This window comes from Dendropsophus ebraccatus, chromosome 13 (genome assembly GCF_027789765.1).
Source record: "Dendropsophus ebraccatus isolate aDenEbr1 chromosome 13, aDenEbr1.pat, whole genome shotgun sequence".
Lineage (NCBI taxonomy): Eukaryota > Metazoa > Chordata > Amphibia > Anura > Hylidae > Dendropsophus > Dendropsophus ebraccatus.
The window spans coordinates 79,628,270-79,653,466 of NC_091466.1; the positions used below are offsets into that span (position 1 = coordinate 79,628,270).

The 25,197-nt window shown below is 47.0% G+C and overlaps 1 protein-coding gene across 1 annotated transcript in view; it reads left to right on the plus strand.

Moving 5' to 3' along the window:
- UNC79 (unc-79 homolog, NALCN channel complex subunit) overlaps positions 1–25,197 on the plus strand; it is a 137,658-nt gene that overhangs the window by 58,799 nt on the left and 53,662 nt on the right. Inside the window, exons 12-26 of the mRNA XM_069951065.1 lie at positions 3,021–3,256; positions 5,273–5,444; positions 6,408–6,638; positions 8,603–8,793; positions 8,981–9,104; positions 10,559–10,699; positions 10,784–11,005; positions 12,007–12,234; positions 18,189–18,336; positions 20,270–20,349; positions 20,433–20,581; positions 20,823–20,980; positions 21,145–21,326; positions 21,643–21,844; positions 22,876–23,055. Of these exons, the coding sequence (XP_069807166.1) occupies positions 3,021–3,256; positions 5,273–5,444; positions 6,408–6,638; positions 8,603–8,793; positions 8,981–9,104; positions 10,559–10,699; positions 10,784–11,005; positions 12,007–12,234; positions 18,189–18,336; positions 20,270–20,349; positions 20,433–20,581; positions 20,823–20,980; positions 21,145–21,326; positions 21,643–21,844; positions 22,876–23,055 (2,644 nt within the window). The remainder of the gene's footprint in view (positions 1–3,020; positions 3,257–5,272; positions 5,445–6,407; positions 6,639–8,602; positions 8,794–8,980; positions 9,105–10,558; positions 10,700–10,783; positions 11,006–12,006; positions 12,235–18,188; positions 18,337–20,269; positions 20,350–20,432; positions 20,582–20,822; positions 20,981–21,144; positions 21,327–21,642; positions 21,845–22,875; positions 23,056–25,197) is intronic.

Consider the following 25,197-nt stretch of genomic DNA (forward strand, 5'->3'; position numbering starts at 1 on the left):
AGAGGGCTGTGTTAGGGCACGGGAGAGGGCTGTGTTAGGGCACGGGAGAGGGCTGTGTTAGGGCACGGGAGAGGGCTGTGTTAGGGCACGGGAGAGGGCTGTGTTAGGGCACGGGAGCGGGCTGTGTTAGGGCACGGGAGAGGGCTGTGTTAGGGCACGGGAGTGGGCTGTGTTAGGGCACGGGAGTGGGCTGTGTTAGGGCACGGGAGCGGGCTGTGTTAGGGCACGGGAGTGGGCTGTGTTAGGGCACGGGAGAGGGCTGTGTTAGGGCACACTAAGACTCGCACTTCCATCCATTTACCTCCATGGTTTGTGGCTTTATTTGCATAAAACAATAAATACCCCTGTCTGTGCGGTATTCTTGCATGTGCAGAACTGTGATTTCTTGTGGTGGCTCGGCCCATCGTAAAGTGTCCTGTGATTATTCATCATCGTGCTGCTTGTAACTATATGTCCTTGGCTACATCTTATTGTATATGATCTAGTGGGGTAAAGTATGCTGGGACATCAGAGTGGTGCCCTGCTTGGAGATAGACTCTTCGATTGTCAGGGCATGATGGGAGCCTGGAGACATGGAGAGATACAGACAACACTCGTCTCTCAGTGCATGATGGGAGCCTGGAGACATGGAGAGATACAGACAACACTCGTCTCTCAGTGCATGATGGGAGCCTGGAGACATGGAGAGATACAGACAACACTCGTCTCTCAGTGCATGATGGGAGCCTGGAGACATGGAGAGATACAGACAACAATCGTCTCTCAGTGCATGATGGGAGCCTGGAGAGCCACAGACAACACTCGTCCCTCAGTGCATGATGGGAGCCTGGAGAGCCACAGACAACACTCGTCCCTCAGTGCATGATGGGAGACATGGAGAGCCACAGACAACAATCGTCTCTCAGTGCATGATGGGAGCCTGGAGAGCCACAGACAACACTCGTCCCTCAGTGCATGATGGGAGCCTGGAGAGCCACAGACAACACTCGTCCCTCAGTGCATGATGGGAGACATGGAGAGCCACAGACAACACTCGTCCCTCAGTGCATGATGGGAGACATGGAGAGCCACAGACAACACTCGTCTCTCAGTGCATGATGGGAGACATGGAGAGCCACAGACAACACTCGTCCCTCAGTGCATGATGGGAGACATGGAGAGCCACAGACAACACTCGTCCCCCAGGGCATGATGGGAGACATGGAGAGCCACAGACAACACTCATCCCTCAGTGCATGATGGGAGACATGGAGAGCCACAGACAACACTCGTCCCTCAGTGCATGATGGGAGACATGGAGAGCCACAGACAACACTCATCCCTCAGTGCATGATGGGAGACATGGAGAGCCACAGACAACACTCGTCCCCCAGGGCATGATGGGAGACATGGAGAGCCACAGACAACACTCGTCTCTCAGTGCATGATGGGAGACATGGAGAGCCACAGACAACAATCGTCTCTCAGTGCATGATGGGAGACATGGAGAGCCACAGACAACAATCGTCTCTCAGTGCATGATGGGAGACATGGAGAGCCACAGACAACACTCGTCCCTCAGTGCATGATGGGAGACATGGAGAGCCACAGACAACAATCGTCTCTCAGTGCATGATGGGAGCCTGGAGAGCCACAGACAACACTCGTCCCTCAGTGCATGATGGGAGCCTGGAGAGCCACAGACAACACTCGTCCCTCAGTGCATGATGGGAGACATGGAGAGCCACAGACAACACTCGTCCCTCAGTGCATGATGGGAGACATGGAGAGCCACAGACAACACTCGTCTCTCAGTGCATGATGGGAGCCTGGAGAGCCACAGACAACACTCATCCCTCAGTGCATGATGGGAGACATGGAGAGCCACAGACAACACTCATCCCTCAGTGCATGATGGGAGACATGGAGAGCCACAGACAACACTCGTCCCCCAGGGCATGATGGGAGCCTGGAGAGCCACAGACATCACTTGTCCCTCAGTGCATGATGGGAGCCTGGAGAGCCACAGACAACACTCGTCCCCCAGGGCATGATGGGAGCCTGGAGAGCCACAGACAACACTCGTCCCCCAGTGCATGATGGGAGCCTGGAGACATGGAGAGCCACAGACAACACTCGTCCCTCAGTGCATGATGGGAGACATGGAGAGCCACAGACAACACTCGTCCCTCAGTGCATGATGGGAGCCTGGAGAGCCGCAGACAACACTCATCCCTCAGGGCAGAGAGTTGTAGGTTTGCAACAGTTTGAAAGGGGGGTCCAGCAAAAAAATATATATATTTTATATTGTGTAGTGTCAGAAAGTTATACAGATGTGTAATTTACTTCTATAAAAGTCTTCCAGTACTTATCAGCTGCTGTATGTCCTGCAGGAAGTGGTGTATTCTCTCCAGTCTGACACAGTGCTCTCTGCTGCCACCTCTGTCCATGTCAGGAACTGTCCAGAGCAGGAGAGGTTTTCTATGGGGATTTGCTGCTGCTCTGGACAGTTCCTGACATGGACAGAGGTGGCAGCAGAGAGCACTGTGTCAGACTGGAGAGAATACACCACTTCCTGCAGGATGTACAGCAGCTGATAAGTACTGAAAGACTGGAGATATTTATATAGAAGTAAATTACAAATCGATATAACTTTCTGACACCAGTTGATTTGAAAGAGAAATTGTTTTGCCGGAGTGCCCCTTAAAGGAATAACAGTGATGACCCTAGAAACTTTTGGGTATCTTTTCTTCTTACAGTGACCCTCTCTCTACGTCTGTATTGCATTGTATGGATGTCCTAATAATAAGGTGTGCCCATGTGAATCTCCCCTCCTTCTCCTCCTCCCCCATAGATCGGTGCACAGATTCCCAGTAGATCTCCCATGATCCTCATGCTTCCTCTACTGTATTGCAGTGGGGAGTAAATCTCCCTGGATGGACTCTCTGAGCCTCTCTCCATGAGAAGTTATTTATATGACTGCTGTGAAATTCCACTTAATACGTAACCATAGTAAATACTACTTCTTACTGATATTCCAGAACTGCAGCTCGCACGTGAGGAGGGCGGTGGTGACCTGCTTCTCTGCGGGATGCTGCGGCCGCCATGGTAACAGGCCGGTACGATACTGCAAGCGCTGCCACTCCTACCACCATAACAGCGAGGCCGGGGGAGCCTCCTCATCAGAGACTCATCTGTTCCAGACCTCACCGCCTCCTATCAATACACGGGAGTGCGGGGCGGAGGAGCTGGTGTGCGCCGTGGAGGCCGTTATTAGGTAAGGAGAAAGTGGTGCTGACAAAAAGCAGAAAACTGGAAAAACGTGAGCAAGACTGCCCAACTCTGAGATGGAGAGACGTGGTGGGACGGTTCTCAAAGATGTCAGAATTCTGGCTAAGAAAGTGGCCCACAGGGCTTTTCTCCTCATTTATTATTACAAAAAAGGGGCCCCCATGTTTTACCAAAAAATACCAGAATCCGGACTTCACGTAAAGTCCAGTAATACACTGTTCTCGATCTTAATCAGTTCTGGAAGGCTGTTTGAGAACCGAGCTGTGTGTTCCCATAGAGAACAATGTAAATGTCTGTAATTGGTTGTTACCCTCCATAGTTGCAGAGCACCCGGCCCACAGAGTGTAAAGACTAGCAGTAAGTAGCAATGCATCTTGCACCACTACTGTAAAGGAGCAGGGATTCCTGTCATACTGAGTAGGGTCCCCGCTCCTTTAGAGTGTGTTCCCCACAGCGGACAGAGAGAGAGGCAGGAGCGGCATCTGATTGATCTTGGTGCGCCACCCTTGCTTCTTCCCACTGTGGGAGCAGCTCCTCCAGCCTGCCCCAGCTCCATGGACACTTCTCCCCACTGTGGGAGCAGCTCCTCCAGCCTGCCCCAGCTCCATGGACACTTCTCCCCACTGTGGGAGCAGCTCCTCCAGCCTGTCCCAGCTCCATGGACACTTCTTCCCCATGTGGGAGCAGCTCCTCCAGCCTGCCCCAGCTCCATGGACACTTCTCCCCACTGTGGGAGCAGCTCCTCCAGCCTGCCCCAGCTCCATGGACACTTCTCCCCACTGTGGGAGCAGCTCCTCCAGCCTGCCCCAGCTCCATGGACACTTCTCCCCACTGTGGGAGCAGCTCCTCCATCCTGCCCCAGCTCCATGGACACTTCTCCCTACTGTGGGAGCAGCTCCTCCAGCCTGCCCCAGCTCCATGGACACTTCTTCCCCATGTGGGAGCAGCTCCTCCAGCCTGTCCCAGCTCCATGGACACTTCTCCCCACTGTGGGAGCAGCTCCTCCGGCCTGCCCCAGCTCCATGGACACTTCTCCCCACTGTGGGAGCAGCTCCTCCAGCCTGCCCCAGCTCCATGGACACTTCTCCCCACTGTGGGAGCAGCTCCTCCGGCCTGCCCCAGCTCCATGGACACTTCTCCCCACTGTGGGAGCAGCTCCTCCAGCCTGCCCCAGCTCCATGGACACTTCTCCCCACTGTGGGAGCAGCTCCTCCAGCCTGCCCCAGCTCCATGGACACTTCTCCCCACTGTGGGAGCAGCTCCTCCAGCCTGCCCCAGCTCCATGGACACTTCTCCCCACTGTGGGAGCAGCTCCTCCAGCCTGCCCCAGCTCCATGGACACTTCTTCCCCATGTGGGAGCAGCTCCTCCAGCCTGCCCCAGCTCCATGGACACTTCTTCCCCATGTGGGAGCAGCTCCTCCAGCCTGCCCCAGCTCCATGGACACTTCTTCCCACTGTGGGAGCAGCTCCTCCAGCCTGCCCCAGCTCCATGGACACTTCTCCCCACTGTGGGAGCAGCTCCTCCAGCCTGTCCCAGCTCCATGGACACTTCTTCCCCATGTGGGAGCAGCTCCTCCAGCCTGCCCCAGCTCCATGGACACTTCTCTGGGGTGGGCTGTTCGAGAACCGAGGTATTACTGTTGTAGACAATTTTTAAATGCAACAGATTTATCAAACAACCTGCGCCACACTGATAAATCTGCCCCAGAGATTGTCTAGTCCAAGTTTTAGTGTTAGTAAATGTGGGCCATAGTCTGCACCCAGTAAACATCTGCTCAGGCAAAGCTGATGTCCTCAGGGTTTACCGGGGCTTACTGAGCAAACACAAGAGGGACCTCTGCCATTGTCAGAGCGGAGAGCGTCCCTGTAAAGAGCGTCTCTGGAGGACCTGGCATGTCCAGACATTAGAGACAGTATCAATGGACACTGTGCAATTCTTGGTTCCTCCTGTGGTGGTTCTGCAACTCGCCCATTACAGTGTCCATCTTTCACTTTTTTCAGTTTGCTGAAGGAAGCGGAATATCACGCGGAGCAGCGGGAGTATGAGATGAACCGAAGGAGACAGATGGGTTTGGCGTCTTCGCATCATTCGCTAGACAACACAGACTTCGATAACAAGGATGATGATAAACACGATCAGCGGCTTCTGAGTCAGTTTGGGATCTGGTTCTTGGTGAGAGACTCTGCATTCTCCTGCTCCACCACAGCTTATGCTTCACTTACCTCCAGAGCTGCATTTACAGTGTTCTGTAGTGTACTGCAGGAAATGGTACTCCACTCAAACATAACTTCTGATATGTTGCTGCCCATGATGAGAGTAACAATTTCTTCCATACCTGTTATTATCTATTTAGTCTCCTTTCCCCAGTTCTCAGCTGCTGCTTTCTGCTGAAAGCACAAAAATCTGTGTGTGAGCTTTTCTCTCATTTTCCTCCTCCCCCCTTCCTCCTTTCTGAGACAGCTGATGTAAACACATCCCTGGCAGGCTGTGTCTGCAACATTGTAGCTTCTTTATAATGCTGGAAGGATAAATCACAGTGAGTTCATCAGCAACTTGACCTCAGAATAACCCTACCAGCATTACAAATATGCTACAGTGTTGCAGATACAGCCTGCCAGGGACTTGTTAACAATCCTCACGTAGAGCAGTACAATCAGAAGACTATAAAGTGATAAGCAGGTGCACACCTCAGCGGACTGGACCACCCATCCGTCTATATATACAGCACTTGAGAAAGGCTTGGTATAAGCCGATATGTCGCTTACTGTGTTGAATAAAAAAAAACACATTTCTTTGGAAGTGCCGTCTCCTTGCATAATTAATGCTGTCCTCCCAGCATTACAGAGAAGCTACAATGTTGCAGATACAGTCTGCCAGGGACTTTTTTTTTACATCAGCCATATCAGAAGTGAGGGGGGAGGATGGAGAGACAGAGAGAAAAGCTCACATAGATTTTTTTTTTTTTTTTTCAGCAGAAAGCAGTAGAAATCTTTAGTCCTGGCTTATCTCCCTGGAGAACAAAAGTATTGGCAAGGGAAATTCAGCCTGACTGATTCCTCGGCTGCCCCCTTAAAGTTTGGTATCTATAGCTTCTTATTAATCCCCATAGTGAATGACTGTAATCTCGCCTCCCAGGTCAGTCTCTGCACTCCCAGTGAGAACACACCCACTGAGAGCCTGGCCCGCCTGGTCAGCATGGTCTTTCAGTGGTTCCACTCTACAGCGTACATGATGGACGATGAGGTCGGCAGTCTGGTAGAGAAACTCAAACCCCAGTTCGTCACCAAGTGGCTGAAAACGGTTTGCGACATCCGATTTGATGTTATGGTCATGTGCCTGTTGCCCAAACCCATGGAATTTGCCCGGGTAAGCACTGCAATCATTAGGATTGATGGAAAATAACCGATTATTGAGGATAAAGATGGAGCAGTCTGGGTGATTGCCATAGGAACATTCCAGAACTGCCAAAATGTTTCCTGAGAGGTGGAGGGTGACTCTAGGAGTCCGAGGGTCATACACTAAAGAGAGAAATCTTTCAGCCATGCGGTCCAGTACTGACCAGATATTTAGTATTATCAGGGCCTGGATGTTACTGGAATGGCAGGTAGGTTTGGTAGTGGGAACGGCCATTTCCTCCCCTCTCCAGTCCGCACCTTGCAGACAGGTGTAAGTAGGAGTAATCGCTGCAGCACAGAAGAGGCAGCTCAGAAGAGTGGAGGTTGCTGAGAGCCTGGAAGCCTGTGGCCTGGTCACACACTGCTTGGTAAGGCTATGCTCACACATGGTAAGACACCGGCGGGGTCACGGAACAGCCGGTGTCAAAAAAGATCATCCCGGCTGGTACTGCAGTACTGGCCGGATAATCTTTACAGACGCTGAATTCGGATGTAGGCTAACGCCCGTAGGATGTGCACGCCCGCATCCGAATTCCCCACTGCACACAATGGAGCGTGGAGCCGGAGTGGCCACCATTCAATGAATGACATGTCAGTTTCTCGCTGCACCGCTAGCGATCCCGGCCAGAGTGTATACTATGGGGGACATTTATTAAGTCCGCCATTTTTTGCACCAGGCTTAAAGATGTTCCCGCAGCCCCGACAGTACGCAGATTTATGTAGAGGTGCACTGCCTCTACATAAATCTGAGCTGGCGTAGGTTTCCCTCCATGTGCTTAGGATTTATGTAGAGGCAGTGCACCTCTACATTAATCTGCGTACTGTCAGCGCTGCAGGAACATTTTTAAAGCGACTCTGTACCCACAATCTGTCCCCCCCCAAACCACTTGTACCTTCGGATAGCTGCTTTTAATCCAAGATCTGTCCTGCGGTCTGTTTGGCAGGTGATGCAGTTATTGTCCAAAAAAAATACTTTTAAACTTAAAGCCCCGTGCTAAACGGGAGTATCTGTGCCCTAACTTTGCACAACCTCTCTGTCCCTCCTCATCATTAGGAATGCTCCAGGCAGATTGCCTCCTGTTCCCCACCTGTGGCAGCCCGGCACATGGGCTGGATCGTTAAGGACCTGTGCAATGTTCAGCATGGAGAAAATGTTTCAGTGGCATTCCTAATGCTGAAAGGGGGGAGGAGTGACGGAGGGGTGGTGCAAAGTTAGTGCACAGATACTCCCGTTTGGCACGGGCTTCATATTTAAAAGTATTTTTTTAGGACAATAACTGCATCACCTGCCGAACGGTGGAGCCCAGGACAGATCTTGGATTAAAAGCAGCTATCCGAAGGTACAAGTGGTTTGGGGGGGTCAGATTGTGGGTACAGAGTCGCTTTAAGCCTTAAAGGGGTAGTTCACCCAATTTTTTTTTCTTTCAAATCAACTGCTGCCATGAAGTGCCAGAGATTTGTAATTTACTTCTATTAAAAAATCTCAAGCCTTCCAGTACTTATCAGCTGCTGTATGCCCAACAGGAAGTTGTATTATTTCTAGTCTGGAGAGCAGGAGAGGTTTTCTATGGGGATTTGCTACTGCTCTGGACAGTTCCTGACATGGACAAAGGAGGCAACAGAGAGCACTTTGTCAGACAGGAAAGAAAACACCACTTCCTGCTGGACACACAGCAGCTGATAAGTACTGGAAGACTTAAGATTTTTTAATAGAAGTGAATTACAAATCTCTGGCACTTCATGGCACCAGTTGATTTGAAAGAAAATTTTTTTTGGTGGACTACCCCTTTAATAAATCATTATCTTTCCTTATCATTTTCCATGCGCAAAATCATAAATTCTGCGGACCCAGAGTCTGCGCCCCCCATACAGATGACCTCAGATTTCTATTCCATTAGGATGTATGTAAATTTGTCTAAATCTCTGTGTCCGCAGGTTGGGGGATACTGGGACAAGTCCTGCAGTACGGTCACCCAGCTGAAGGAAGGTCTCAATAGAATTCTGTGCCTTATTCCATATAATGTTATAAACCAGCCAATCTGGGAATGTATCATGCCGGAGTGGTTGGAGGCCATCAGGACAGAAGTGCCTGACAATCAGCTCAAGGAGTTTCGGGAGGTCCTCAGGTAGGTTCTGCTGGGGTTTCCTTATATACTAGGGCTAGCTCACCCTTTCAGCTCAGATTTGGTGTCATGTGACTGTTATTGGGATGGATAGAAGTGATCAGCACCTCCCAGCCGTCACTTGTTACCCCCTCAGTCCCCTGTTATATTTATATTTACCTATGTTCTGCTCTATGTCTTATTCTTGCAGTAAAATGTTTGACATCGAGCTATGCCCTTTGCCTTTCTCTATGGAGGAGATGTTTGGATTTATCAGCTGCCGGTTCACCGGCTATCCATCTTCTGTCCAGGAACAAGCTTTGCTTTGGCTTCATGTAAGAATTTTGGAAACTATTGGAATTGTTTAGGTTGGCACTACCATGGACTTAGTTGTGGGGGGGGGGGGGGGGGGTCGACATTGGTTTAAATGGATGTGGTGGTTGGGATTCCTATGAGCTTAGTTGTGGGGAAGTGCCTTGGCCTTAGCTGTCAGTACTACATAGGTGTAGTTATGGTATCCATCATGGACTTAGTTGTAATGATGTAGTTATGGTGTCCATCATGGACTTAGTTGTAATGATGTAGTTATGGTGTCCATCATGGACTTAGTTGTAATGATGTAGTTATGGTGTCCATCATGGACTTAGTTGTTATGATGTAGTTATGGTGTCCATCATGGACTTAGTTGTAATGATGTAGTTATGTGTCCATCATGGACTTAGTTGTAATGATGTAGTTATGTGTCCATCATGGACTTAGTTGTAATGATGTAGTTATGGTGTCCATCATGGACTTAGTTGTAATGATGTAGTTATGGTGTCCATCATGGACTTAGTTGTAATGATGTAGCTATGTGTCCATCATGGACTTAGTTGTAATGATGTAGTTATGGTGTCCATCATGGACTTAGTTGTAATGATGTAGTTATGGTGTCCATCATGGACTTAGTTGAAATGATGTAGTTATGGTGTCCATCATGGACTTAGTTGTTATGATGTAGTTATGGTATCCATCATGGACTTAGTTGTAATGATGTAGTTATGGTGTCCATCATGGACTTAGTTGTAATGATGTAGTTATGGTGTCCATCATGGACTTAGTTGTAATGATGTAGTTATGGTGTCCATCATGGACTTAGTTGTAATGAAGTAGTTATGGTGTCCATCATGGACTTAGTTGAAATGATGTAGTTATGGTGTCCATCATGGACTTAGTTGTTATGATGTAGTTATGGTGTCCATCATGGACTTAGTTGTAATGATGTAGTTATGGTGTCCATCATGGACTTAGTTGAAATGATGTAGTTATGGTGTCCATCATGGACTTAGTTGTTATGATGTAGTTATGGTGTCCATCATGGACTTAGTTGTTAGGACTTCTATGGTGGTTAGTTCTAGCGACAAGACTACATGTGTCTAGTTATGGGAACTGCCATGGGCGTCATGTCTGTACATTACTATGGGTTTATACAAACTTTAAAGTTTACTAAGGAGAAGTATAGAAAGAAGAACTGAACTTGGGTTATGGGGGGCCCGTGGATATGATTAGGGACTGATGTGGGGACCACTATAGACTGGAAGCTGCAGGCACTGCCATTGGCTTAGTGGTTGGGATTGCTGCAGTTAGTTGTGGGGACTGCCATGGGCATCTTACTGCGCCCATAAATCATTACAGGTTTATCCTAATCTCAGAGAGGGGTGTAGCAAGACTGAGAGGAAAGCTTATCGCCTCCATGTTTCTATCTTTCTCTGTAGCTTGGATTGTTACGCACCCTTCCCTTATCTTACAGGTGTTGTCAGAGCTGGATATAGTGGTACCCCTGCAGCTGTTGATCAGCATGTTTTCTGATGGGGTGAACTCCGTGAAGGAACTGGCCAATCAAAGGAAAGTCCGGATCACAGAACTTTCAGGAAATGTTCCAGGACACAGGGTAAGACAAAGGGCAATATTACACCAATGGGAGATCCTAGGCAGAGCCCAGCCATACAACTAGCCTATCACTTCTCTCTTGCAGGGCAGCATCGCCTCAGATCCAGGCCGTCGGGTGTTACACAGTATGCTAAGCCCTTTCCCCAGCCCCTTTCACAGTCCCTTCCGAAGCCCCATGCGCAGTCCCTTCCGCAGTCCTTTTAAGAACTACGGACATCCCACTGGAAGAACCATTGACTTTGACTGTGATGATGAGGAGATGAATCTCAACTGTTTCATTCTCATGTTCGACCTCATATTAAAACAGGTATGGTGCAGCTAAAACCAGGTGATGTAGTATGACTAGGACCCCTAATGATTTACTAACCAGGGCCCGGAGTCCTTCCTGACCTTCATCCATAACCCCATTATGGGTTGGACTTATCCAGTCAGGTCATAGTTGCCAGGGTAGGCACTGACCGCAGAGAAAACACTGATAATGGTAAAGAAGTGATACAGAAGAGCAGTCAGGCTGTCCAGGAGGCAGGACCAGGAAGGTGGTCAGACACATTACAACTGCCTGGGTGGACCCTCAGCTGAGATAGTAGGAAAGTCCAACAAGGAGGTTCTGGGTTTAAATCCAAAAGTGCAGGGCTGGAATGAGACCAGGATGTGACAAAAGCCCATGAGCAGAATCCAGGAAGATACTGCGAGTGGTCGGGAGAGATTGGATTCTACTTTAAAAGGGTTATCCAGCATTTAAAATGTGTATATATCACTGCACTCGCATGTTATGCTTACCTCTATGCTCTCCCCTGATGTCCTGATGAGGCCTCTCTGGTGTCCCCTGCTGACTTCAGCTCCGCTACGGAGTGACAGCTCACTCAGCCAATCACTGGCTGCATCGCTGTCCCATCTCGGCTAATGATTGGCTGAGTGGGCTGTAACTGTAGCGGAGCTGCAGTCAGAGAGGGACACTGGAGAGTCCGCATCGGGACACCAAGGGAGCACGGAGAGGTATGTTTACCAACAGGCCAGCAATATATAAAGACTTCTTAAACACTGGATAACCCCTTTAATTTGGATACTTATCAATCTTCTGTAGTGAAACTATACAGAACCACAAGGAGATGAGTATTGCCTATATATTAGGAATATTTCACATTTTGAGGGTCTTAAAGTTAATCTTGCCCTTGGAAATGTCATCTGCAAACACTTAAGTAGAGAAGCTGTCAGGGAGAGGGATTAGTTCCCATCTACACCAAGCATGGCTGCAATATTTCTTGGGACCATTAATGTGGAAGGTTCTGGCTATTTTCTCTCTTGCAGATGGAGCTACAGGATGACGGGATCACTCTGGGGCTAGAGAACAGTTTGTCCAAAGACATCATTTCCATCATAAATAACGTGTTCCAGGCCCCGTGGGGAGGATCTCACACCTGCCAGAAGGATGAAAAGGCTGTGGAGTGTAGTCTGTGCCAGTCCAGCATCCTCTGCTACCAGATGGCCTGTGAGCTGCTCGAGCGCTTGGCTCCTAAGGAGGAGATCCGACTGGTGGTGAGGGCCCGATAGCTGTATATCTGTGATGATTTTACCACAATGGTTAGGGCAGGCTACTAGGCCATACTGAAAGGTTTTTTCACAATATTTTATTGTAATTTTTTCAGAATAGTATACAATAAAGTATGAATAAAAAGAGCAGTAACAATGCAAAGCATCCAGATAAATTATTAAAAACAGTAAATGACATTGGATAAAATGATATTGAAGTTTAAATTCGCATAGAAATATTACTGTTATAAAAACAAGTATAATAGGACATTTTAAAGAGGACCTGTCACCCCCCGTGCTGGGGTGACAGGCTCCCGACTCCCTGTTAGATCCCCCTATACTTACGTGATCCCGCCGGGTCCCGCTTCCTGAGCCGGTCGGGTCTCGGAGATAAAAGCGCCCGAAGCCCGGCGCGCGCGCTGAGAGATGAGTCCGATGCCCATAGAGAATGACGGAGCATCGGACTCCCCATTCATTCTCTATGGGCATCTGACCCTGCTGTCAGCGCGCGCCGGGCTTCGGGCGCTCATAACTCCGTGACCCGACCGCATCAGGAAGCGGGACCCGGATCACGTGATTATAGGGGGATCTAACAGGGGGTCGGGAGCCTGTCACCCCGGCACGGGGGGTGACAGGTGTCCTTTAAGAATAAGTGTGAAACGAAGGGATAAACAAATAAAATGGATTATATTATAAATAGTATAAGCTAATAAGTGTGGCAGTGATAGTGTTGTGTGACACTAAACTGCCTAAGCAGCGGTAATTGTAGAACGTGACCCAGTAAATGGAGTGAGATGAAGTATATAGAAATCTCTGAGTAACTTTGCCAAGTCCAATGACAGAATAAGGGGGAAATTCATTTGTTTTACAATATATAGAGGTGTCACTCATCGTATATATGGAGACATGTGGTTAGCAATTGAAAAATTGCCAGAGATGTGTCATTATAACCAGATGTAGTATAAAAAAGCAGGAGAGATGAGTGTTATATCTGAAATGTCCAACATGGCATCGTCAGTGGTCAAAATGAATGAGGAAAAACCTATACCTAATTACATTGTTGTCTATTTTGGGTATGATTATGGCGTCTTATCATGTCATCTTCAATATTGGTCATATAAATATAATACAATTCCTTCTTTAGTGTTTGTATAAGGATTATTATACTAACGGATACTCATCCATTAAATACAGATGGAACAGAAAATAAATCATGGAAATAAATAAATCAAAACAGAAGATAATAATAAAATAATAACAGCAATAACAATAATAACAAAAAGGGAGGGGGTTTGCCAGCCAGCCAGGTCGTCAGCATGTAATCTATGGTAATATCAGATTTTCGAGAGAACCTGCCAGTTCCTGAGTGTAATACCAGCGTGTATGTCGGAATTTTAGCATTAACAAATGCCGTTTAATTGCAGATAAAGTAGAAGAAATAAAGGGTCTCCATCTTGAGAAAAACTTACTTAAGGCATTGTCCATGCCTGATAATGCACGGGGAACATCATACGTTATAAGAAGCTTAATCTGTTCCATAACTTAGGTTATCGTTGGTGGGTCCTTCTCAAGCCAATGCCCCAATATACATTTTTTAAGAGAGAGTATAGATAAGTGAGGACCGGGTACAGTCAAGACCCTTTTAGAAGGATCGTCGGAGGAAAGAGGAATAAAATGGAACAAACACTGTAAAGGTTCTAACAAGATACTATGCTCCCAAATGGACTTGATCTACGATAGTCTGAATAGGAGAACTCGACCATATGCAGTGGTATAAATCAGCATCATGTAAACCACACTTTGGGCATGAGCGGAGATAGTTCGGAGGAGGATTAGCGTAAGGGATATTAAAAGCATATGCGGCTTTGTGCAAGAGACGTAGATGCATCCCCCTCCAGTCCTCACTATGTATGACAGCACGTATGATCTTCAGACCCATTAGGAGCTGTGAGCGTAGAGAAAGTGAAGATATCTGGCTATTCCAGTGACTAAAAAGGTTATGAGAAGTATTGAATCAAACCATTTCTTTTAGAGAGGCATAAATGTTGGATAGCTTATCATGGCGAGTAGAAGGACCCACCAACACATCAAAATTGTTGTCCTTTTCCACTGAGGCCAAGCCTTTCACTAGAGAGTTACAGTAGCTTCTGATTTGATAGTATTAAAGAACTTGTGATGGAGGGAGATCCCAATGATGACTAAATTTGATGTATTTGTCTAGGAGATCTCCTACCAGTTGGATACCTTTTAGAACGCCAAATATTTTGGATTTTATTAGATCTTACCATAGGGAAGTCAGGAGAGTCACCTAGAGGTAAATATTTGGAGATACAGAAAGGGAGGGAGTATAACTTCCTGATCGCCTTTCAAGCTGCTATTGTATCTATGATAAGGAGGCAATTTTTGGCCATATTCAGGAGTCCTCATTTTTAAGCGTAATACTTAGGTGGTAAGGAGCCACCAGAGCCATTTCCAGCTCGTAATTGGAGAAACAAGACCTATGATGAATCTAGTCATGAATGACGTCTGGGAGAGAGCAGCCTCATGTGGCTGGAAGCATAATGCTGCCTCCAGCCACAAGAGGGATTGACCGGGTGGGAGCCAGTGGCTTCTCGCTCTGTCAAACATAGCGCTGCGTTTAACTGTATGTGCTTCTGAAACCGTTAAAGGACCAGACGCAGCACCTGGTGGTACTTGTCCGGGTGATGATGGTTGCTTGTGTTGGCTAGCAGCCAGCAACAAGACCGGACAGTTACCGGGGCACATCCGAGGCTGTACGAATATCTGGATGCTCCTATGGACTTTAATAGGAATTATGCTATAATTTCCAGTCCTATTTTCCAGAACCGACACCAATCAGGAAAGATACTGAAAAGTGTCCGTGCCATATAGAAGCCTATGAGTCTGGATTTACCCAGATTTCCTGATAAGAAATCCAGATAAATTTACCAGACATGTGCATGAGGCCTAATCGCTCAGTACAGCCTGCATCTGATTGGAGGATGTGCCGTGTGCTTCAGAGCCTAGCGCTGAACCCAGTCTGAACAAACTTAGGGGCAGTGTAAAGCCTGGAGAACAGACAGGAGAGTAGCCAAAGCCTCAGGTAGATAGATAGTAAATAGATGGACAGGAAATAGATAGATGGATAGATAGATAGATAGATAGATAGATAGATAGATAGATAGATAGATAGATAGGAGATAGATAGATAGATAGATACAGTGGATAGATAGATAGATAGATAGATAGATAGATAGATAGATAGATAGATAGATAGATAGATAGATAGATAGATAGATAGATAGATACGGTGGATAGATAGATAGATAGGAGATAGATAGATAGATAGATAGATAGATAGATAGATAGATAGATACAGTGGATAGATAGATAGATAGATAGATACGGTGGATAGATAGATAGATAGATAGGAGATAGATAGATAGGAGATAGATAGGAGATAGATAGGAGATAGATAGATAGATAGATAGATAGATAGATAGGAGATAGATAGATAGATAGATAGATAGATAGGAGATAGATAGATAGATAGATAGGAGACAGATAGGAGATAGATAATAGATAGGAGATAGATAGGAGATAGATAGATAATAGATAGATAGGAGATAGATAGATAGATAGATAGGAGATAGATAGATAGATAGGAGATAGATAGGAGATAGATAGATAGATAGATAGGAGATAGATAGATAGGAGATAGATAGATAGGAGATAGATAGATAATAGATAGATAGATAATAGATAGGAGATAGATAGATAATAGATAGGAGATAGATAGATAGATAGATAGATAGATAGATAGATAGATAGATACGGTGGATAGATAGATAGATAGATAGATAGATAGATAGATACGGTGGATAGATAGATAGATAGATGATAGATAGGTAGGTAGATACGGTGGATAGATAGATAGATAGATACGGTGGATAGATAGATAGATGATAGATAGGTAGGTAGATACGGTGGATAGATAGATAGATAGATAGATAGATAGATAGGAGATAGATAGATAGATAGGAGATAGATAGATAGATAGGAGATAGATAGATAGATAGATAGATAGATAGGAGATAGATAGATAGGAGATAGATAGATAGATAGGAGATAGATAGATAGATAGGAGATAGATAGATAGATAGGAGATAGATAGATAGATAGATAGATAGGAGATAGATAGATAGGAGATAGATAGATAGATAGGAGATAGATAGATAGATAGATAGATAGGAGATAGATAGATAGATAGATAGATAGATAGATAGATAGATAGATAGATAGGAGATAGATAGATAGATAGATAGGAGATAGATAGATAGGAGATAGATAGATAGGAGATAGATAGATAGATAGATAGATAGATAGATAGATAGGAGATAGATAGATAGATAGATAGATAGATAGGAGATAGATAGGAGATAGATAGGAGATAGATAGGAGATAGATAGGAGATAGATAGATAGATAGATAGATAGATAGATAGATATGAGATAGATAGATAGATAGGAGATAGATAGGAGATAGATAGATAGGAGATAGATAGGAGATAGATATGATAGATAGATAGATAGATAGATAGATAGATAGATAGATAGATAATAGATAGGAGATAGATAGATAATAGATAGGAGATAGATAGATAGGAGATAGGTAGATAATAGATAGGAGATAGATAGATAGGAGATAGATAGATAGGAGATAGATATGATAGATAGATAGATAGATAATAGATAGGAGATAGATAGATAATAGATAGATAGATAGGAGAGAGATAGATAATAGATAGGAGATAGATAGATAATAGATAGGAGATGGAGAGAGAGAGATAGAGAGATTTATTGATTGATTTCAGACTCAATTAAAACATTCTTGTTATCAGAAAAAAGTGTTCCATTGAAGTCAATGCAAACAATGGCCGTTGTTCAATATGGCTGTGGAAGTAATTGACGTGTCAGTTATTTCTGGCCCTTATGCATTGAAATCAGTGCAATTTTATTCACTGCAACAACGGCCATTGTTTGTGAATATTGTGAACATAGCGTAAAACCTAGCGAAGACACATTTTGGTAGATGTGATAGTCCATGGAGACAGGTTATGTAACTCTCGCCGGGTTCCTGTAATCCTTTGTTCTCTACAATTGTAGGAGCAGAGATGAAAACACATAAGATCGGCGCTCCTTAGGTGAATCTGTATCGCAAAATAAAGGAAACAAATGGTGCGGCTTGTGCTCAGAGCACAACACCTACAGTGGCATGGGTAATAAGAGTGATGCCGCTCCAGGAGACCAAGACAAGGTGCTTCAAGTCGATGGTTTCAGAGCAATAGGAGAGCCGTGCAGAGAAGGTAGTGTGGCACTAGTAATATGCATATTATTTCTGGCTTGAGAAAGAGGCTTTGTAGCCTAGAAATGCGTTGCCTATATGCTAATAAATCATTTTTAATATACATGCCAATTTGAGACCTCCTTTGCGCCATGCAAGCTCCTTGGAAGTGTACACTACTAGTGCCACACTACCTTCTCTGCACGTCTCTCCTATTGTTCTCTACAACTGTGGGGCTCATTGTGTGCTGGGGATATTCTGTCTCACACCACAGCTCAGCAGGATTGGTAATGCAGCCCCTGTCCTGGACGCCGATGTGATTGATGGGCTGACACACAAGATCCTGTGTCTCTGTTTCAGCAACTTTTATGATAAATTGCTCAATATGATCAGGGGGAATTGATGGATGTGTCAGAGAGGAGAAACAGAAGCAGAGCTGGAAGTACATAGATCACTCATCATATAGGAAGCAGCCATGTACAGTAGATCATCCCAGGCAGGCGGCTTAGGTCAGATTTATGAGCCACATCTTAGAAAACAAGTCTCCTAGAAAAACTGTATAAAAATTGTTTGTAAATGTTCATAGAAGATCTGACAGGGGCATTTATCTTACTTAGGAGCCAACAGACAGTCTAGAGGAGAGTCTGCTGTTCTCCCGAGCTGAATTTACTATCGGCAATGAGGGAGAAGAAGAAGAGAATCCATCAACCAAACTTGGAGATAATCCGGGGACACACAGCGAGACAGCAGAGCCCTCCAACACAGGTGGGTCACACAGACGGGTAATACACAGGTAGGTCACATAGAAGGCTAATACACAGGTGGGTCACATAGAAGGCTAATACACAGGTGGGTCACATAGAAGGGTAATACACAGGTGGGTCACATAGAAGGGTAATACACAGGTGGGTCACATAGAAGGGTAATACACAGGTGGGTCACATAGAAGGGTAATACACAGGTGGGTCACATAGAAGGCTAATACACAGGTGGGTCACATAGAAGGGTAATACACAGGTGGGTCACATAGAAGGCTAATACACAGGTGGGTCACATAGAAGGCTAATACACAGGTGGGTCACATAGAAGGGTAATACACAGGTGGGTCACATAGAAGGGTAATACACAGGTGGGTCACACACCCAGGTAATACACAGGTGGGTCACATAGAAGGCTAATACACAGGTGGGTCACACAGATGGGTAATACACAGGTGGGTCACATAGAAGGCTAATACACAGGTGGGTCACACAGACGGGTAATACACAGGTAGGTCACATAGAAGGCTAATACACAGGTGGGTCACATAGAAGGCTAATACACAGGTGGGTCACATAGAAGGCTAATACACAGGTGGGTCACATAGAAGGGTAATACACAGGTGGGTCACATAGAAGGGTAATACACAGGTGGGTCACACACCCAGGTAATACACAGGTGGGTCACATAGAAGGCTAATACACAGGTGGGTCACACAGATGGGTAATACACAGGTGGGACACATAGAAGGCTTCCACAATCGAGGATGTAGTTAACCGGCACTGCTGCTGTTTGAGGCTTTAGGAACTTATTTTATGGGAGCTTATTTTTTGGGGAGTCGCTAGACTTAGTACTTGTATTTTAATTTTTTAAAAATTCGGGGATCACTGGTTGGTGCTCACTCAGAAAAAATGTACAAACATGCGATTCCACTGTTTTAAGAAGAAAGGTAGAGGGCACTCACCCGGTTTGTGATCTTTTCTTTATTGTTAAACGTGCATGAACAATTATCCGGACATCTGAGGCCGCATAGTAGACGCCAAGCACTGATGAAGCAGGGTGATTACAGCTGTTTCGCGCGCATGTGCGCTTCTACTGATCAGTAGAAGCGCGCATGCGCGCGAAACAGCTGTAATCACCCTGCTTCATCAGTGCTTGGCGTCTACTATGCGGCCTCAGATGTCCGGATAATTGTTCATGCACGTTTAACAATAAAGAAAAGATCACAAACCGGGTGAGTGCCCTCTACCTTTCTTCTTAAAACAGTGGAATCACATAGAAGGCTAATACACAGGTGGGTCACATAGAAGGGTAATACACAGGTGGGTCACATAGAAGGGTAATACACAGGTGGGTCACATAGAAGGGTAATACACAGGTGGGTCACACAGATGGGTAATACACAGGTGGGTCACACACCCAGGTAATACACAGGTGGGTCACACACCCAGGTAATACACAGGTGGGTCACACAGACAGGTAATACACAGGTGGGTCACACAGATGGGTAATACACAGGTGGGTCACATAGAAGGGTAATACACAGGTGGGTCACATAGATGGGTAATACACAGGTGGGTCACACACCAGGTAATACACAGGTGGGTCACACACCCAGGTAATACAGAGGTGGGTCACATAGAAGGGTAATACATAGGTGGGTCACATAGATGGGTAATAGACAGGTGGGTCACATAGAAGGGTAATACACAGGTGGGTCACATAGAAGGGTAATACACAGGTGGGTCACATAGAAGGGTAATACACAGGTGGGTCACACAGACAGGTAATAGACAATGGGTACGATATATCACAATAAAGTTCAGATAGGTCACGAGGGGCACCCTCTTGCTTTCCTTTTTGCTGTGTTTGATCATCCCCTCAGCGCTCTCCAGGTAAAACCAATCTTCTGCCCTCACAAGTTCTTCTTTCTTTTTAGCTGTCAAAAATGACACAGACCACAAATTCTGTTACCAGCAACTTCCTGTCACCCTGAAATTGATCTACACCATCCTTCAGGTAGGTAGTAATTTCTTATACCCAACGTGGGGGCTAGAATTGTTTTCTTTCATTTATAACTTTTTTTTTCCTTGTTTTTACAGGAAATGGCAAAGTTTGATGAGCCGGACATTCTATTTAACATGCTGAACTGCCTGAAGATTCTCTGTCTCCATGGCGAGTGCCTGTATATTGCCAAGAAGGATCACTTGGCGTTCTTGGGCTACATTCAGGAACACATGCTGATCTCCAGGTAGCATATATGGATTTACAGCAGATTGTCATGTGGGGGGGTGGGGGTAGATCTATGACCTTTTAGTCCTCCCCGTAGGAATGTTCTTGCTCATAGTAACCAATCAAAGCTCAGCTTTCATATATAAATGAGCCCTGGTAAAATGGAAACCAAGCTGTGATTGGTTGCTGTAAGACTGCTCCATAAATCTCCCATTCTACCTCTTGAATGTAAAGTGACCGCTCCGTGTTTGCACCTGCAGCTTGTGGAGAGTTCTGAAGTCGGAGTTCTCGCAGCTGTCATCTTTGGGGGTCCCCTTGCTTCTTCATGCCCTGTCCCTTCCCCATGGAGCAGATATTTTCTGGACAATCATAAACTCCAATTTCAACAGCAAGGACTGGAAAATGAGATTTGAAGCAGGTAACTGGAGCGAGACCCCATGAATTCACCAAGTTCCTAAGATGGTGTTATGTCTGGTACAGGGTCCTGGTGTCCAGGCTCTACCCCTCAGGCCCTGGACCAAGCAGAACAGTACATTAGACGTGTTCCTTTAATGACAGTGCAAGTCTGTTTTATTGTTACAGTGGAGAAAGTTGCCGTCTTGTGCCGATTCCTAGACATTAACTCAGTCACCAAAAACCATCTGTTGAAGTACTCCCTGGCTCATGCTTTCTGCTGTTTCCTAACTGCGGTGGAAGATGTGAACCCTGCCGTGGCCACAAGAGCTGGGCTTTTACTAGACACCATCAAGAGACCTGCCCTACAGGTGAGCCTGAGAGGTCCTATGCTATGTGGATGAATCGTGACCTAGATAATGTCCGATAATGGCTTTAGGACAGAAGGGAGATGTAGCTGCTCCAGTTGTCTCTCCTCATGGGTGAGCGACTTGCACCAGGCTCCAACCAGAGGATCAGACTGTACTTCTGCCTCTTATCCTATTGGCAGAGTAGGGGTAGTGTTGGTAGGAAGCCATATGTTATCCCACGTATGTGCATTGAGTTCATGCCACATCTAGAACTGTAGCTGGACAAAGTGTAAGGAATATGTATTATTCATGGCTTGTTCCTGTCTTTTCTTTCCAGGGTCTTTGCTTATGTCTGGATTTCCAGTTTGACACCGTGGTGAAGGATCGGCCAACGATCCTCAGCAAACTACTTCTCCTTCATTTTCTGAAGCAAGACATTCCGGCCCTAAGCTGGGAGTTCTTTGTGAACAGATTTGACACTTTGTCTCTGGAGGCTCAGCTACATCTAGACTGCAACAAGGAGTTTCCATTCCCTACAAGTAAGGCTTTTATTGCTGGCTCCCCAACAGTCAATAATACTGATCCTGAGTTACATCCTGTATTATACTCCAGAGCTGCACTCACTATTCTGCTGGTGGGGTCACTGTGTACATACATTACTGATCCTGAGTTACATCCTGTATTATACCCCAGAGCCGCACTCACTATTCTGCTGGTGGGGTCACTGTGTACATACATGACATTACTGATCCTGAGTTACATCCTGTATTATACTCCAGAGCGGCACTCACTATTCTGCTGGTGGGGTCACTGTGTACATACATTACTGATCCTGAGTTACATCCTGTATTATACCCCAGAGCCGCACTCACTATTCTGCTGGTGGGGTCACTGTGTACATACATGACATTACTGATCCTGAGTTACATCCTGTATTATACCTCAGAGCCGCACTCTCTATTCTGCTGGTGGGGTCACTGTGTACATACATTACATTACTGATCCTGAGTTACATCCTGTATTATACTCCAGAGCTGCACTCACTATTCTGCTGGTGGGGTCACTGTGTACATACATTACTGATCCTGAGTTACATCCTGTATTATACCCCAGAGCCGCACTCACTATTCTGCTGGTGGGGTCACTGTGTACATACATTACATTACTGATCCTGAGTTACATCCTGTATTATACTGCAGAGCTGCACTCACTATTCTGCTGGTGGGGTCACTGTGTACATACATTACTGATCCTGAGTTACATCCTGTATTATACCCCAGAGCCGCACTCACTATTCTGCTGGTGGGGTCACTGTGTACATACATTACATTACTGATCCTGAGTTACATCCTGTATTATACTTCAGAGCTGCACTCACTATTCTGCTGGTGGGGTCACTGTGTACACACATTACTGATCCTGAGTTACATCCTGTATTATACTCCAGAGCTGCACTCACTATTCTGCAGGTGGGGTCACTGTGTTTATACATTACGTGGCTATTATACTTTGTTTCTTTTCTTTCCTTTTTATATTATATTTCTAAAGGCTTTATCATTTTACCATTTAGCGATCACAGCGGTGAGGACCAATGTGGCTAATTTAAGTGACGCGGCCATGTGGAAGATCAAAAGAGCGCGCTTTGCACGCAATAGGCAGAAGAGTGTCCGTTCCCTCCGAGACAGCGTCAAAGGAGCGGGAGAATCCAAGAGAGCGCTCTCCCTGCCAGAGACTCTCAGCACTAAGATCCGTTGAGTATTAACTTAAATGACACACCTTCACGTTGCCCACGCAACTGCTTAATGTTTTATTTCTTAAAGGGACAAGAGATCAATAATGAAAACAAGTGCCGATCTGCTAGATTGACACTCCGTTACTGAGCCTATCACACAGTGCAACCATCGTGCAGCAGAGGCAGTATGTGTGCACAGCTTAGTGATGTCCGTGCAGCCCTTGCCTTAGTGTAAAATAATAAACTGTATACATACCTGTCCACGCTCCCTGGTATCTTCCTGGCTCCTGCAGGCACTAAAGTTCCAGCGGCGGCACTGTGACCCGGGCAGAAACCAGGTCGATACGGGGAGCAGGCAAAAAACAGGAATATACTGGGGAGCGGGCAGAAACCAGGAATATACGGGGACTGGGCAGAAACCAGGAATATACGGGGGAGCGGGTAGAAACCAGGAATATACGGGGACTGGGCAGAAACCAGGAATATACGGGGGAGCGGGCAGAAACCAGGAATATACGGGGGAGCGGGCAGAAACCAGGAATATACGGGGACTGGGCAGAAACCAGGAATATACGGGGGAGCGGGTAGAAACCAGGAATATACGGGGACTGGGCAGAAACCTGGAATATACGGGGGAGCGGGCAGAAACCAGGAATATACGGGGGAGCGGGCAGAAACCAGGAATATACGGGGACTGGGCAGAAACCAGGAATATACGGGGGAGCGGGCAGAAACCAGGAATATACTGGGGAGCGGGCAGAAACCAGGAATATACGGGGGAGCGGGCAGAAACCAGGAATATACGGGGGGAGCGGGCAGAAACCAGGAATATACTGGGGAGCGGGCAGAAACCAGGAATATACGGGGGAGCGGGCAGAAACCAGGAATATACGGGGGAGCGGGTAGAAACCAGGAATATACGGGGGAGCGGGCAGAAACCAGGAATATACGGGGACTGGGCAGAAACCAGGAATATACGGGGGAGCGGGCAGAAACCAGGAATATACTGGGGAGCGGGCAGAAACCAGGAATATACGGGGGAGCGGGCAGAAACAAGGAATATACTGGGGAGCGGGCAGAAACCAGGAATATACGGGGGAACGGGCAGAAACCAGGAATATACGGGGGAGCGGGCAGAAACCAGGAATATACGGGGGAGCGGGCAGAAACCAGGAATATACAGGGGAGCGGGCAGAAACAAGGAATATACGGGGGAGCGGGCAGAAACAAGGAATATACGGGGGAGCGGGCAGAAACCAGGAATATACTGGGGAGCGGGCAGAAACAAGGAATATATGGGGGAGCGGGCAGAAACCAGGAATATACGGGGGAGCGGGCAGAAAGTAGGAATATACGGGGGAGCGGGCAGAAACTAGGAAGATACGGGGACTGGGCAGAAACCAGGAAGATACAGCAGCGGGGAGCGGGCAGGAACCAGGAAGATACGGGGGGAGCGGGCAGAAACCAGGAAGATACAGCAGCGGGGAGCGGGCAGGAACCAGGAAGATACGGGGGGAGCGGGCAGAAACCAGGAATATACGGGGGAAGCGGGCAGAAACAAGGAATATACGGGGGAGCGGGCAGAAACCAGGAAGATACAGCAGCGGGGAGCGGGCAGGAACCAGGAAGATACGGGGGGAGCGGGCAGAAACCAGGAAGATACAGCAGCGGGGAGCGGGCAGGAACCAGGAAGATACGGGGGGAGCGGGCAGAAACCAGGAATATACGGGGGGAGCGGGCAGGAACCAGGAAGATACGGGGGGAGCGGGCAGGAACCAGGAAGATACGGGGGGAGCGGGCAGGAACCAGGAAGATACGGGGGGAGCGGGCAGAAACCAGGAAGATACAGCAGCGGGGAGCGGGCAGGAACCAGGAAGATACGGGGGGAGCGGGCAGAAACCAGGAATATACGGGGGGAGCGGGCAGGAACCAGGAAGATACGGGGGGAGCGGGCAGGAACCAGGAAGATACGGGGGGAGCGGGCAGGAACCAGGAAGATACGGGGGGAGCGGGCAGAAACCAGGAAGATACGGGGGAGCGGGCAGAAACCAGGAATATACGGGGGAGCGGGCAGAAACCAGGAATATACGGGGGAGCGGGCAGAAACCAGGAAGATACGGGGGAGCGGGCAGAAACCAGGAAGATACGGGGGAGCGGGCA